The sequence below is a fragment of the Pleurodeles waltl genome, chromosome 10 (assembly GCF_031143425.1).
Source record: "Pleurodeles waltl isolate 20211129_DDA chromosome 10, aPleWal1.hap1.20221129, whole genome shotgun sequence".
In the NCBI taxonomy this organism is placed as follows: Eukaryota; Metazoa; Chordata; class Amphibia; order Caudata; family Salamandridae; genus Pleurodeles; species Pleurodeles waltl.
This window is the reverse complement of record NC_090449.1, coordinates 202518895-202534132: the sequence shown is the minus strand read 5'-3', so window position 1 is coordinate 202534132 and position 15238 is coordinate 202518895. Positions and strand designations below refer to the sequence as shown.

The window sequence follows — 15238 nt, the reverse complement described above, 5'->3', positions numbered from 1 at the left end:
ACCTGGACATGTTTGGTATCAAACATGTCTTAATCATACCCCAGTAGTATTGCAAGTATTGGAAGTATGATTCCATGCACTCTGGGGGCTCCTTAGAGGATCCCCAGCACTGCTACCACCAGTCTTACAGGGTTTCTCGAACAGCCCAGCTGCTGCCATCCCTCAGACAGGTTTCTGCCCTCCTGCTGCTTGATCTGACCTAGCCCAGGAAGGCAGAACAAAGGATTTTCTTTGGGAGAGGGAGGTAAGACCCTCTCCCTTTGGAAATGGGTGTGAGTGGTTTAGGAGGAGTAGCCTCCTGAAGCCACTGGTTTGCTTTGAAGGGCACATTTGGTGCCCTACGTGCATAAACCAGTTGCATAAAGTTGAATAGCTGGCAGAGGACCAAGAGGACTACTCCGGACCACCACCCGTGATGCAGGATCCAGGCAGCTCAGCAGGAGGGGGGATCCACGCAGCCGGTCATCACTTGTAAGTGCCTGCGGTTGCAGGGAAATGACTCCTTCACTCCAAGGGAGATTCCTTCTTCTTATTTTGCAGGATGAAGAGTTGCAGTCTTCTGAGGCTGCATGGCGAGGAAACTGTTGCAAAGCTGGCAGGAACTCTGAATACAATGTTGCAGAAGCGTCTTCCACGTGGATTTGCAGCTTGTAGGCTCCTCGAGGGTCCATTTGCGGTTCCGGAGGCCAGAAGTTGAAGTAAAGGTTGCAGAGGGGTCCTGCTGGAATCCTGCACACCAAATCTGAGGACCCACCCAAGAGAGAGACCCTAAATCGCCCTGAAAGGGGGATTGGCCACCTAACCAGGTAAGCACCTATCAGGAGGGGGCTCTGACGTCACCTGCCTGGCCTGGCCTCTCAGATGCTCCCAGAGTTCCCTGCCAACCTTAGAATCAAGATGGCAGAACCGAGGGACACTCTGGAGGAGCTCTGGGCACCACCCCTGGGGTGGTGATGGAGAGGGGAGGGGTCACTCCCCTTTCCATTGTCCAGTTTCGTGCCAGAGCAGGGACTGGGGGGCGGTCCCTGAACTGGTGTAGACTGGTTTATGCACGGAGGGCACCAAATATGCCCTTCAAAGCATACCAGTGGCTTGGGGAGGCTACCCCACTCAAGCCATGTAACACCTATTTCAAAAGGGAGAGGGTGTTACCCCCCTCTCCCAAAGGAAATCCTTTGTTCTGCCTTCCTGGGCTTGAGCTGTTCAAACAGCAGGAGAGCAAAAACCCGTCTGAGGTGTGGCAGCAGCTTGGGCTGCCTTGAAATCCCTGGAAGGCTAGTAGGGGAAATGCTGGGGGTCCTCTGAGGAGCCCCCCAGAGTGCATGGAATCATATTTTCAATACTAGCAACAGTATTGGGGTATGATTCCGACATGTTTGATTACAAACATGCCTAGGTTCAGAGTTACCATTATGTAGCTGGACATAGGTAGTGACCTATGTCCAGTACATGCACAAAATGGCGTTCCCGCACTCACAAAGTCCAGGAAAAAGGAACTGAAGTTTGTGGGGGCACCTCTGCTAGTGCTGGGGTGCCCTCACACACAGGTACTTGCACCCTGCCCTCTGAACTAGGAGCACGTACTATAAGGGTGACTTACAGTGACCTGGTGCAGTGACCTGTAATGAAACCGGGTGTGTGCACCCGGTTCACGCAGGCTGCAATGGCAGGCCTGCCGATACACTTTGCATGATTCCCCATAGGTGGCATAATACATGCCCCTGGTACCTCAGTGCCATGGGTACCTGGGTACCATATTCTAGGGACTTACATGGGGGCACCATTGTGCCAAATGTGGGGTGTAAGTGGTTCAGGTAACCAAGTTTGAAGGAAGAGAGCATAATCACTGGGGCCCTGGTTAGCAAGATCCCAGTGAACACAGTCAAACACACTTGACAACAGACAGAAAATGTGGGTAATCCTCCAGGAACTCTTCACCTGCTCCAGGGCTGCATTGCTGACCGTCTTCGTCCTACCGTCGACCAACTCCTACAACCACAGCTGGGTGGGTAGTTGCTCCTGCCCCCACTGGACTCTTCTGTGACTTCTGGTCTTGGTCCCCTTCTTCCACAGATCTTCCTCTTCAGGTATCCACTGCTGGTTTCTGGAAGTCTTGTTTGGGTGTTGCATTTTCTTCCTTTTAGTCCTTCCTGCTACAACATCCTCCGCATGCTCCGCAAGATTTTCAAATGGATTCCTGTCGAAACTAGAAAAACTGTCACCCACGCCCTGATCAGCAGCCGACTGGACTACGGAAACGCACCCAAACTACAAACAAAAATGCAACGTATCCAAAATGCTTCTGTCCGCCTCATCTTTGACGTCCCACGCCGCGACCACATCTCTGCCCACCTCAGAGACCTACACTGGCTACCCGTATCGAAGAGGATCACCTTCAAACTCCTCACCCACGCACACAAAGCTCTCCACAACACAGGTCCGGCCTACCTCAATGACAGGCTCACCTTCCAGACTCCCACCCGCCTTCTCCGCTCCGACAGCCTCGCCCCCGCCTCCATCCCCCGCACCCGCCGCACCACCGCCGGAGGAAGATCCTTCTCTCACCTCGCCACCAAGACCTGAACTCCCTACCGCTCCACCTACGCCAGACCCAGGACCTCCCAACATTCAGGAAACGCCTCAAGACATGGCTATTTGATCAGTAGCTCCCCTCCCCCCAGCGCCTTGAGACCCTGACTGGTGAGTAGAGCGCTTTATAAATTACCTGATTGATTGGTTGGGTGGTTTGGGGAAAATCCAATAATTTACTCCTTTCTTCCTGGTCGCTGGGGGGCACTGTGGTACTTACCTTTGGGGTGTCGTAGTTCCTTCAGCTCCCCTCTAGACATCCCACTTACGTAGGTGTGGGTTCTGCATTCTCATTCTATGTTTTTTATATATGGTTTGGGCTTCCCCATGGTCACTTTTGTCTATTTGCTATTGCACTGTTTTCTATCACTTTGTTTGCCTACTGATTACTAGTGTACATATCTAGTGTGTTACTTAAATCCTATTGGAAGGTTGCCTCTCTAGTACTTTTTGATAATTGTGTCACTAAAATAAAGTTCCTTTATTTTTGTAACACTGAGTGTTTTCTTTCATGTGTGTAAGTGTTGTGTGAATACAGTGGTATTGCATGAGCTTTGCATGTCTCTTAGATGAGTCTTGGCTGCAAATCCACAACTACCTCTAGAGGGTCTGGCTTCTAGAGATTGCCAACATTACACTAATAAGGGATACCTGGACCTGGTATAAGGTGCAAGTACCTTAGGTACCCACCACACACCAGGCCAGCTTCCTACATTGTCCCACTTCAAGTCCTCGGAGCGATCGGGTAAGTCGAGGCTTAAGAAGAAGTCCAAGCAGTCGAAGTGTTCTTCAACTTACCCTCATCCTTTGGCTTACGAGATGAGGGAGCATCAGCGTCCAGGCCTCGTTCTGTGGATCCTGCGCCTGGGCCGACTCTGCACCTCCCTGAGTTTCCGGGAGCCGGAGACACCCCTGCCCAACTCAGAGAGTTTTTTGAAGCTATGGGCCTCAATTTTGAGCAGACATCACTGCTGGAGAGCCCTAAGGCTTTGGCCTTGGCATCAAGGGGCACCCATGGATCTAGTCCTGGTCTGGCATAGGTCCTACCACCATGACCTTCCCCGACGTTGGTCCCAATGCCGACGCTCCCAGCATTGTCCGCGCCCACAGGCGCGTCATCCCCATTGTAATCCCCGACTCCGAGATGGAGCAGGATGGGCATAGTATGACCATAAGTCTCTCCCACAGGCAGGAGCGTTGCCTCCTAGATCAGATCCTGTGCCCTTTTATTATGGGTTAGGCCTCAGGGATGAATTTGAGGGGTTGCAGGACCATTTAGAAACCAGTTCTGTGAAGAATTTGAGTGGTGTGAAGACTTTGGTGTATCCAGCGGACTGGATACCTCTCCAGATACTGGCATGCTTTCTCCCTCTACCTTGGCTATGGAGGAGGGAGCGTCTTATGCTATGGTGGTGAGAAGAGCAGCTGAGGTCCTGGTGCTTCAACTGTCTTTGGTGGCTATTAAGACCAACCTCTTGACAGAGGTGCTGCACCTCGGAGCTTCCACCTCATAACCCCTGCTCCTGTTCAAGTAGGCACTGACGTCCAACTGGGTACCTGATCCAAACCCAGAATAGGGGATCTTGTGAACAGGATGATTGCCCGCTGCCATTGCCCCGCGCCTGGAGACCCAAATTTCTTGATGCAACACCCTACCTCTGAGAGCTTGGTGGTCCAAACCTCTACCTCCCAAGGTGCGTTCCCTTCCGCTCCCCCAGACAGGGGATCCAACAGGTTGGACTCACTTGGGAAGAAGATGTTTTCTTCCACCAGCCTTGCATTGTGGTCTGTGATCACTGCATGCCCCTTGGGCCATTATTTCTAGACACTGTGGGATATGGTTGGCAAGTGCTGTCATAGGTTGCAGAGGATGCCCGGGCTGTACTCTCAGGCTGTTGTCAATGGGAGATATGCAGCAAAGTTCACAATCTATTGCAGACTTGAGACGACTGGCTTGTTAGGCAGAGTGGTTTCATTAACAGTGGCCCTGAGGCGCCACGCTGACCGAGGACGACTGACTTTTAAGGTGATATCAAGGCTTCCTTGATGGACATGCCAGTTGATGGCACCCATGTCTTTGGAGACAAGGCAGATTCAGCGCTCAAGAGCTTCAATGATTCTTGGGTTATGGCCAGGTCCTTGGGCCTCCTGCGGCCACACACCCCCCCCCCTTTGTGTCTAAGGAAGGGGCCCACAACCGCTTCTATTTCTGGCCAGGTCATGCTAACCAGCCTCTAAATGGCTGGGGGTGTGGGATCTACCATCATTGTGGCCATGGCCGCTAGCAGTCTGGACAGTCTGCCACCCCTCCCCCTTCTGTGGCAGGCTCTAAGCCTTCTTAGTCTGACTCTCCCCCACCATCAGCCAGTTGGCGGCAAGATTCGCCATCACCTGCTTCGCTGGTAGTCTGTCACGTCAGGCAGGTGAGTTTTGCAGGTAGTCTAAAGGGGTTACTCCCTCCCCTTTAAGACTACTCCGCCATCCATACTACCATCCTACAACCAAATTATAGAAAATCGTTTGTCCCTTCTCCACGAGGAAGTTACAGTTCTCTTGGCCAAGGGAGCCATAGAGAGGGTTCCTGTGCCAGAAGTAGGCTATGGTCGCTATTCCCTCTATTTTCTAGTCCCCAAAAAAGGACAAGGGTCTTCAACATATCCTAGACCTTCGGTCCCTCAATGTCTTCCTCAAGAAGGAGAAGTTCATGATGCTTACTTTGGTTCAGGTTGTATCTGCCCTGAACCTAGGAGACTGGATGGTAGCGTTGGACTTGCAGGATGCCTATTTTCATATACCCGTCCCCCTTCAACGTTACTTGCAATTCATGGTAGGCCACGAGCACTTTCAGCTCACCGTGTTCGCCTTTGGCCTTACCAGCACCTCTTGGGTGTTCACTAAAGTGATGGCGGTGGTTGCGGTTCATGTGTGGAGATCAGGGTTTTCAGTATTCCTCTATCTCAGCGGAAGGCTGTTGAAGGCAAGCTTGCCCCAGGCTGTCGTCTCCAGACTACGCAAACCCCCTGCAATCACTTGAATTCACTAACAACATGCTGAAGTCACACCTGATTCCCTCTCAGGTGCTTCCTTTCATCTGAGGTGTTCTGGACACAGTGCAGTTTTAGGCTTATCCTCCCTAGCAGTGAGTCCAGGATATTCACGCTGTGAACAATAGAAGACTTAAACCACAAAAAGTTGACCAGGCAACCTAAAAAAGCAGTAAGCAGATAAATATTCTTTATGATAAAGGATATTTTTCTGCCATTTCTGCTTTTTTAAGGTTGCCTGATCAACTTCTCATGTAAGTCTCCTATTGTTCAAATGTTCCTTAAAGGTCTTACTCACCTCTTTCCTCCAACTACATTCATTATGCCCCAGTGGAATCTGAATTTGGTTTTGACATTTCTGATGTGTGCTCCTTTCAAGCCTCTACACAATTGTGTTCTCAGGCTTTTCACTTTGAAAACAGCCTTTCTTGTGGCCATTACATCTGCCTGCAGGATGAGTGAGCTCAGGCATTGTCATCTAAGCAGCCCTACCTTTCCATCTATCCTGACAAAGTGGTGCTTCACACTAGGGCCTCCTTTCAGCCAAAAGTGGTTATGTTGTTTTATGTAGGCCAATCCATCACCTTGCCTACTTCTTACGCACACCCACATCCTTCTTAGGAAGAGAAGAGACTCCACTGCCTGGACCCAAAAAGAGCATTTGTGTTATACCTTGATTGTACAAAAGAGTTCTGGGTGGATGATCAACTCTTTGTCGGTTATGTGGGTGCCAAGAAAGGTCAGGCAGTACAGAAACTGTACATCTTCAGATGGGTTGTACTATGTATTAAGATCTACTACTATCTGGGCAAGAAGCAACCCCTTCAGGGTCTGCAATGCACATTCTACGTGAGCTAAAGCTGCGACCACTGTGATACCATGCAGAGCTCCAGTCCTTGCCGTCTGTCAGGTGGCAGCGTGTGGATGTCTGCACATATATACCAAACACTACTGCCTTGATGGTCAGGTCTGTAGGGATGGGCACTTTGCCTGTTCGGTCCTGCAGGACTTTCTAGTATGAACTTGGTTTGCAGAGCCACCTCCAGGGATTGTATTGCTCGGGTATCTATTCAAAGGTAGGGAATGTGCAAGTAGAAGTCTCTCCCAGATAAACAAGCTACTTACCTTCAGTAGCATCTTATCTGGTAGAGATAATATCTAGTTGAAGATTCCTTACCAACTGACCTGTCCTACCCGATCTGAGAACTGATTTCTAGGGGCAGGGACTCCCCTTCCAGGGCCTTAGTTTTGAAGCACCAGTAGTCAGTTTCTTCATGGCTCTGCATTTCTGGTGTGGAAAGTTGTGAAAAGAAACTAACGTCAGCGCGTCACCTATATAAGAACCTCACTATAATATCCGATGCAGATGACGACAGACGTGGAGCTGATCAACGTAACATAATGGCATGCAGAGGACCTTCTCACGAAAATCTTCCAGTGTGATGCCTAGGGAAATTTCACAGGTAAGGAATCTGCAACAAGATATTGCGTTTTACCAGATAAGGCATTACCAAAGGTAAGTAACTTGTTCAGCAGGACCTGCCTACCCTGACCTCATGGATAAAGGGAGATATATCACAGGGAATAGGGTAACACAGCCTGCCAAGAAAATAGGTTATACAGTTTTAAATATGTTGCATTTTGATGGTCATTGAAACATCACTTATTAGCAATTAGAAAGATTTTTACTGTACTACAACGTTTAGAATAAACAGACCTGGAAGACAAACAACACAGGACAACAAAGGTAGTTGATCTAGCAACCTTATGAGCCAAGTCAGCACATTATCTAATACGTCGCAAGTGCCCTTTGCAAGAGGTGCCTAGCCTCAGATGCACCCATGTCACTTCTACTGAATTATTTATTTGAAACTTGAAATGTTACTGAAAATCTTTGACAGGGTGCAGAGAAAAATTAAACACTTATAAAAATATAAAAGAGAAAGGCACGTGAGGACAACAGGCACATGAAGCATCATTATCAGTGGAAGCTAACTGTCTCAGAATGCCCTATCAGTTGTATGTTCAGATTCATAGCCATATTGTTTGTCATATCGGCGCTGATTGATCTCAAATAGGGCATATCAGAGGAAACTACACTCCAGAAAGTTTTAAAACATGAGAATGATTTGAGGAGGAGCAACATCATGTTCAAAACCATGAACCACAAAATTTTTGAAGGTGTGGTATAAGGAGCTGTGGCTTTCTCCAACTCTTTAGTAGTGATTAGAGTGGTTAAAGCGCTCAGCAAGGTTCCTACCCTTGTAGAGGTACAGAGGGATTCCATAGATGTACCTACCACCCAAGTCCGAAAAAGATCAAGAAATTAGGAGAGGAGTGGTGGAGTGAGTGAAATCTACACAGCTGGTCACTAATACCATTTATTTAACACACACATCCCTTGGCCTTCTGAAGTGTAAAAAAAGGTGTGGCCTACAGCTTCACACCTGATGTACCTCCATTCACACCCCTCCCTCCCCCCGAAGTACCCAAAGAGGTGTAATCCCAGTGAAAGAGGCTGGGAAGGGAGGAACAGACTGACACCAGCGAGATGCTTTTTGCTACAATTTATACAGATACAAAAAGTTAATACAGGAGGATCTGGAACAAGCACTGGCAGAGGGGCCCTGGCCTGGTGCACCACTGTGAAGCTCCATGTCATTAGGGTACTGGCTAGCATTCCAGGCTCGGTCCATCCTGATAAATAAAGGGCAAAGAAAGCAGATTGGATTCTCGGTGTGAAGAAACCAGGACTTCTAAAGTCCAGCCTTGCTGCCATAGTAATTAAACATGTAAAACAAAAACATAAAAGGAATGTAGCTAGAGTTAGAGCCAGTGGCGGTTTCTTTATTAGCGTTGCTCCCCTGTTTGTTTTGTTGCCCCTGGTAGACCCATAAATGTGTTACTTGATTCAATTTAGCCCTTCGGCATTACCCTGCAGAGTTTGCCTTTAAAAGAGAGGGTGGGGCTTGAATCATGATTGACAGGTGTTTCAGCTGGGAGATGAAGTGTGCATGTCAGGTTGGAGGGGTGCCATGCCCTGACTAGCCCGACATGCGCACTCGAACCCTCGCCAGGCTGAGCAATGTTAGGAGCTTGGGGGTTTACAGCTGCATCCCCCAAGTTTACTAAGGTGTGCTGGAAGTGCCTGACCGATCCAATCCTAGCGCTGCTCTCACTCGGTTCACTAGCTTAAACAGCGTGAGAGCAGCGTGAGGATTGGCTCAACAGATGCAAGGGTGGGTGGAGTTCCGAGCTGGTGGTTGTCTCATAACTCCCTGGATGCCCAGATGCAGCGAGGCACGATGAGGGATCCTCTCTGTGAGGAAACCAGCGAGTGAGTGATTTATGAGTAGGATGTATTTTGTGTTACTGTGAACCAGGGCCTCAGCTCAAACGACGATGTTAAAGGGCAGGGCCTTGTGTAAAGTGTCAACATCTCCCTAAAATGTCCTTCAGCAAAATGCCACTTTTTTCACAGTATTCTGTAGATTTGATTGCCGGGTTGAATGCCTGTTGTTCCACGTCAGCCTCCGACACTGCATTGTGAGCCATTGACAAGGATTTACAGAGGGCATTTTTATTAATCAGACAGGGGTTGGTTCTGCAATCCTTGCTAATGTCCTTTTGTACAATATCAGATTAGTTTGTCCAGCGCAGCACAAAAAGCAATACTGAAATCTCACGTTGTGAATTTACTGTGGACAGTGCTACCTCACCATTCCGGGTGAATACCAAATGCTGTGCTCTGTACGGAGATTCAAAATGTGGTATGTGACATATTTTCCCTGCACAAATTCTGTCAGAAATTTGTTTGAGAACAAAGTTATTTGGACCGCCAGACTCATGATGGCAGTCTTACCACCGCTGGGGCAGCGATAAAGCCCACCATATTACGACTTTGGCGGTTTGGCTGATGCCAAACTGCCGAAACACCACCTATACCGCTAGGGCAGTCGGACCACTGGGCCGGAGGAGAGCACCTCCGCCCCGGCAGTAGCCGCAATGCTGCCATCAGTATTATGAGTCGGCAGACAACCAGCGTTTTCGTGGCGGTCTCTCTGCCACTAAAATACTGGTGGACATGCACCCGGTGACAGGAATCTCTACTCCTGTTGCCAGCAGACAAACCCCCACACGACCACACACCTACATTCACGCACCCTCACTCACACATTCATTTGCTTACATACACCCCCACACTCTAGCGCTCAAACGCGCACTCAGATACACCCATTCACTCGCATGCACGCACTCAGGCATACACAAACACTCACATGTTCGCACTCAGACATACACATACACTTGCATGTTCGCACTCAGACACATACACTTGCATGCACTTACTCAAACAGACACATACACTTGCATGCACGCACTCAGACACCTCCTTCCCCCCTCATTCATACAAACATACACACATTCACACACACAACATCCTTCCCCCTCTCCGCATACACGTACTCACAAACGCACACACAGACACCCCCTCCATTCATACACACACTCAGACACTACTCACATTCACACAACACCCGCCCCCCTCCCCTCGTAATACGGTGGGCAGTGTCCTGTTGGAGTGACAGTGGAAACTGCCTCCATTACGACTTCTGCCAGGCGGACGGTGTTGGATTTCCACCCCAAATTGGGCAGAAATCGGCACAATGGTGTAATGTGGCATTCTTTTGGTGCCCCAGCGTCGGGAGTCTTTCAAAAAGACCAGCGAAGTCAAAATGAGCACCACAATATGTAACCCTCCCAATGTGGTGCAAGTTTCCATTTCAACCCCTCGTGCCCCCGGACTCCCACCCACCCCTGATACCCCCCCGACCCCATATTGTGCTTTACTTCTCAGAGAAGAGTGTTTATTTGAAATTGACTTCTACACACCTACTCTGAAAACGGGTGTCTTTCGTCCAGTTTCGCTCAGTGAACGTTAAAGTGCTTCACAGCAGCAGGACATGTCTCCAGGTTACAAGTATGTTTTCGATGCCAGGCATGTTAGAAGCTGCTCACCAAACTGTTTTAGAGGAGCAGAGTTGAGACACAGAACCATTTTTGATATCAGAGAGTGTGTTTTTGAATTTGATTTGTGGGGAGACTGGGCCTGTTTCGGTGTTCTTCCTGCAGGGTCGGACTGGTCTAAGCTAAGGGCAATCGGGAAGTGCCCATTGGCTAGTCTGACATGTCAGTGTGTGGGCCTTTTTTTATGTCTGTATGTTAGCTTGTTTTGTGTGCTCCTGCTACTTGGTTTCGGGGTTTACTGTTGTTGTCCCTGATCACATTACCACAAACACTGATTACAGCAAAAACACAGTTGCGTGCAGTCTACCTCACTGTGTCTTTACAAGTTCAAATTTGCCCCGATTTGAAAAATGTCATCATGTGGGCTGGTTCGTAGTTAGCTAGGTCCGCTTTTATTTCGGTGCCTGTGCTGGAGCTTATTTTGGTTTCAGGACAGTCTGAGGCTGACCTTGATGTTCTGAATGTGTTTCTGAAAACAATGTTTGGTTGCAGGATTTGCAAAGGGATTACAGAAGTGAAACTGCTTAATAATGGAAATAAAATAAAATTGTACAAGATCACAGAAGCCGCCGCTGTCTCGGTTCTAACAAATGAGGGCTGCACTGCACAGCTGCATACACTAATGATTGTTTTGAGAAACAAGTGACGTGTGCGGTCTTTGCGTTGATAGGTTGCACGTGCTGCTTAGGGGCAGAGGATATAGGAGAGGGGCTGGAACTGCCCAACGGCACTGACCATGTTCTCCTGTGAGCTGCAATAAGCAGGACTCAGTGTGTCATGATGTACGCACCATAAAGCTGTATTTTAAATGCCATATTCTCCACAGCAATCTACTTTCCAGGATCGAAGGCTCTTTCAGAGGAAAAACTAGCCCTGATCTGAAAGAGTAGACATAAAACAGGAGCTGACAGCTGAATTGTTATCAAATGAGCGTCCAGTTCCAGGATGTTGATGGTGATGATGGAAGCAATTTGTAGTGCACACAGATACACCTGGGAGTGTCCCAGCACGTAATAGCCATGTCTTAAGCTGATCTAAAAACACTGCAGCATTGCTTAGAGCTCGAGGCTCCAGTGGGAGTTTATTCCATGCCACTGCACCTTGGTATGCTTGGTATGTCTTATTTCTATATTTTTTGTGTAGCATATTTCTTTTGTACCGTGCATACTTTGAGCTGAGTCGCCTTCAGACATTTTTAACAGGCCAACATTGGGAGCTCTGCAGACTGAAGGCAGTGTGAATTTCTCACAGGGCCTTTCAGTGGGTCAAAAGGGTTCAGAATACTAGGCCATCCAATCCTTGGCCTCTCTGCTGAACAGAGCAATGGTCATTTATTACATTTGCAATTGTGATTCAGTGCAGCTGTATGTGAAGGAGGTAAACAGTTGCCAAAATATTGAGAAGGCAGAAGTGAATGAAAATATAATGCTTACATGTGAGCCAGTGTGTTGTGTGTTTGGGGGTTGTGAAGTTCTCTGGTTATGCTAAGCAGCTACCTATGTCATTATCATATGAAATCTCTTTATTGATGTTATAACTACATTTTCACAATTGCTTTATTAACCTTCTTACTTTCTCAAATTTACTCGAAAATGCACCATTTCCCACTCTGTTTTCAAAATGTTCTCGGGAGATCACACCCCCCTTATGAGGATAGGGCTCGCTAGCTACATTCACTCGCAACAGAGCACTCGTCACACACTTTATTTGCCCCACCACTTTCAAATGTCACCAGCCACCATTGGTTAGAGTACATCAAGCTTCCACTGCAGAGTCTACCTTAGCCAAAACAGAAAAATAGGACTTCCGGGCCACTGAAGGGTTAGGTATTCATGTCATGTCATGTTTTTTTTTTTTTTTTTTAACATTATTTACCATTATATTGCAAGGGCTGTGGCTAGGATGAGATACAAAGTGGTAATAATGATCTTTAACATAGAGAAGCTTATCTCGCTTCATTATCGTTCCATGAAACCTAATGGTTTCTACGTTTCATTTTAGAAAATTACTGCCACTGCAGACAGCAACATACTCCCTGTAAAGCCGTAAAAATAATAAATACCCAGTATATATGTTACAATGAACCACAGTGCTTTCTGTTTATGTCTGTTACATACCAACATGTAATACCTGTTTTTTGTGATTTCTATTAGTTTTTTATTTCTTAAAAATCACATGCTCCTTACTTACATGTACGATTATCTCGATATGCTCCGAAGCTTTCGGGCGGTGTTAATTCACATCTTTCCCAGCTGGTGCTTTGATCGACATCAGCATCATTTTTCCCTTTGTTATTCCACAAACCAGGCTTTTATGATTTTTGTGAACGTCTAAATGCAAGTCATTCCCATAAAACCACTTATGATAATTACATGAGGTATGTCAAAACTAATACATGTGTACTTGTTATGGCAGGTACCTGGAGATTTGAGTCAGACGTCTGAGGACCAGAGTTTATCAGATTTTGAAATGTAAGTTCACTGGAGAATGTCTACAAAAATTCAGATTAATTTGCTAGGCTAGCCTTTTCTGTCCGTTTATATTCCGTTATCAGACCTATTACATCTTCTGTCATTGCTGTTTCACTAAAAGAACCATTATATGTATGCTTTTAAAATTACTCCTCCATGTTGCAGATGTGGACATCCCTAGATCATCGTTTCTTTTGAAGAAACCGAAACTGCTCTAGAACTACTAGATTCTACAGTGGTTGTTAACCTTTCTGACTTCTGGGACTCCTACTAAATCTTTACTGGGATCCGGGAATAACTACTGAGTCATTATTAGAATGCAGAGACCCCGGCTTAAACAATTTCAATTATTTGAACCACAAAAGTGTACACAACATTACGGAAATAGTAATTCATCCCAAAAATACACACATGATGAAATATTTTATTTAATTCACGAGAACATTTTAAAAAATCACAATTTAAATTTTATTGTGAAAGTTGGAGCTTTTCTAAATTCAAACGAGACGACCCCTCGTCCATACTATATTCTGTTTGATGATTACGAAGTTAAGTTTTAACCTACGTTTTCAAATTCATTCAGCTTCCTTCATATTTGCAGACCGTTTTAAAATGTTCAATTTTACATCTTATATCTTTATTTATATACAATGTATGAATCTGTTAATATTATTTTACCTTCTGAGCAGTTACAGACCCAGTGGGTAGGAGTTGTGACAACGGAGGTCCCTGAAGCACAGGTTAAGAACTACTGTAGTAGAATATTTGCAATATTTGATGTTTTGGCAGCTTATCCATTTGGCTACAGACCTATTTGAGTCTAGTGCCAAAGGTTGAAGTAAAATATTTATTTGGAACAAGTGATTAGGCCAGCTCTCTTCATCATATTAGGCCGCGCGACGTGGCAGGCTTAAAGCGTGCTATCGTATTGTCTCATATGCAGTTCGCAAGTTACTTTATTATCTGGTCAAACTAGATTTTCGGAGTGATGTTGGAAAATTGTGTTACAGATTACACGAATTGCGCACCTTCAATTGTAATTTTGTACTGAAATATGCGCTGACGTTTCTACCGACTGCTATTAATGTCAATTTTTTCCATGTCAGACAGTACCATTGAACATCTAAGTAATACAGAGCTGATGGTGCATTTTCTTTTACATATCTTGTTTCACATCAGACAGTTAAGGGTCTATGAAGGGCAAAGAGGGTAAGATTTTGCTATTGTGCTGTTTATTCTCTTCTCAGCAGCCATACTAAAACGGAAACCACTTTGAGACTACAACTAAAACTGAAACCATTGAGAGTACATTTCCCAGAATTGCTGGAATTCAGATAACTGAAATAAGGAAGTCTTGTGACCTCTGTAGGAAAGTACCATCTTTATTTGGCATGTTACCCCCAAATTCTGCTTGTTTGTCAGTGTGTTTTGACTGTGTTACTGGGATCCTGCTAGTCAGGACCCCAGTGCTTATGGTTTGTGGCCTATATGTCAGTATGTTTTACTGTTTTGTCAGTATGCTAGACTGTGTCACTGGAGTCCTGCTAATCAGAACTCCAGTGCTTATGCTCCCTCTGTTTCCAAATTTGTCACTATAGTCTAGTGACTACTTATTTCACTCCAGATTGGCATACTGGACCTCCCCTTATAAGTCCCTAGAATATGGTACCTAGGTACCCAGGGCATTGAGGTTCCAGGAGATCCTTATGGGCTGCAGCATCTCTTTTGCCACTCATAAGGAGCTCATACAAACACTTCTTCAGGACTGCCATTGCAGCCCGAGTGAAATAGTGTAAGCATTATTTCACAGCCATTTTCACCCCTGCACCAGGTCACTTATAAGTCACCTATATATCTAACCTTCAGACCCTGAAGGCTAGGTGCATAGTACCTGTGTGTTAGGGCACCCCTACACTAGCAGAGCTGCCCCTATGTCGTCCAGGCCCATTTTCCCGGACTGCATGAGTGAGGGGATGCCATTATCAGTGTGCACTATTTATAGGTCAACACTTGTATATAGCTTCACAGTAGTAACTCTGAATATGGCCATGTGAGTTGTCTAGGAACTGGAAATTGTATCCCAAATCTGATTCTGGTATTGGGGGGCCA

General features: G+C 46.6%; 1 protein-coding gene across 2 annotated transcripts in view; it reads left to right on the top strand.

Annotated features, from left to right (window-relative positions):
* Nucleotides 1–15238, top strand: part of SNX29 (sorting nexin 29) — a 1353458-nt gene that overhangs the window by 741615 nt on the left and 596605 nt on the right. For both annotated transcript variants that reach the window (XM_069210178.1, XM_069210180.1), the window contains one exon: nt 13074–13129. In XM_069210178.1, coding sequence (XP_069066279.1) covers nt 13074–13129 — 56 coding nt within the window. The remainder of the gene's footprint in view (nt 1–13073; nt 13130–15238) is intronic.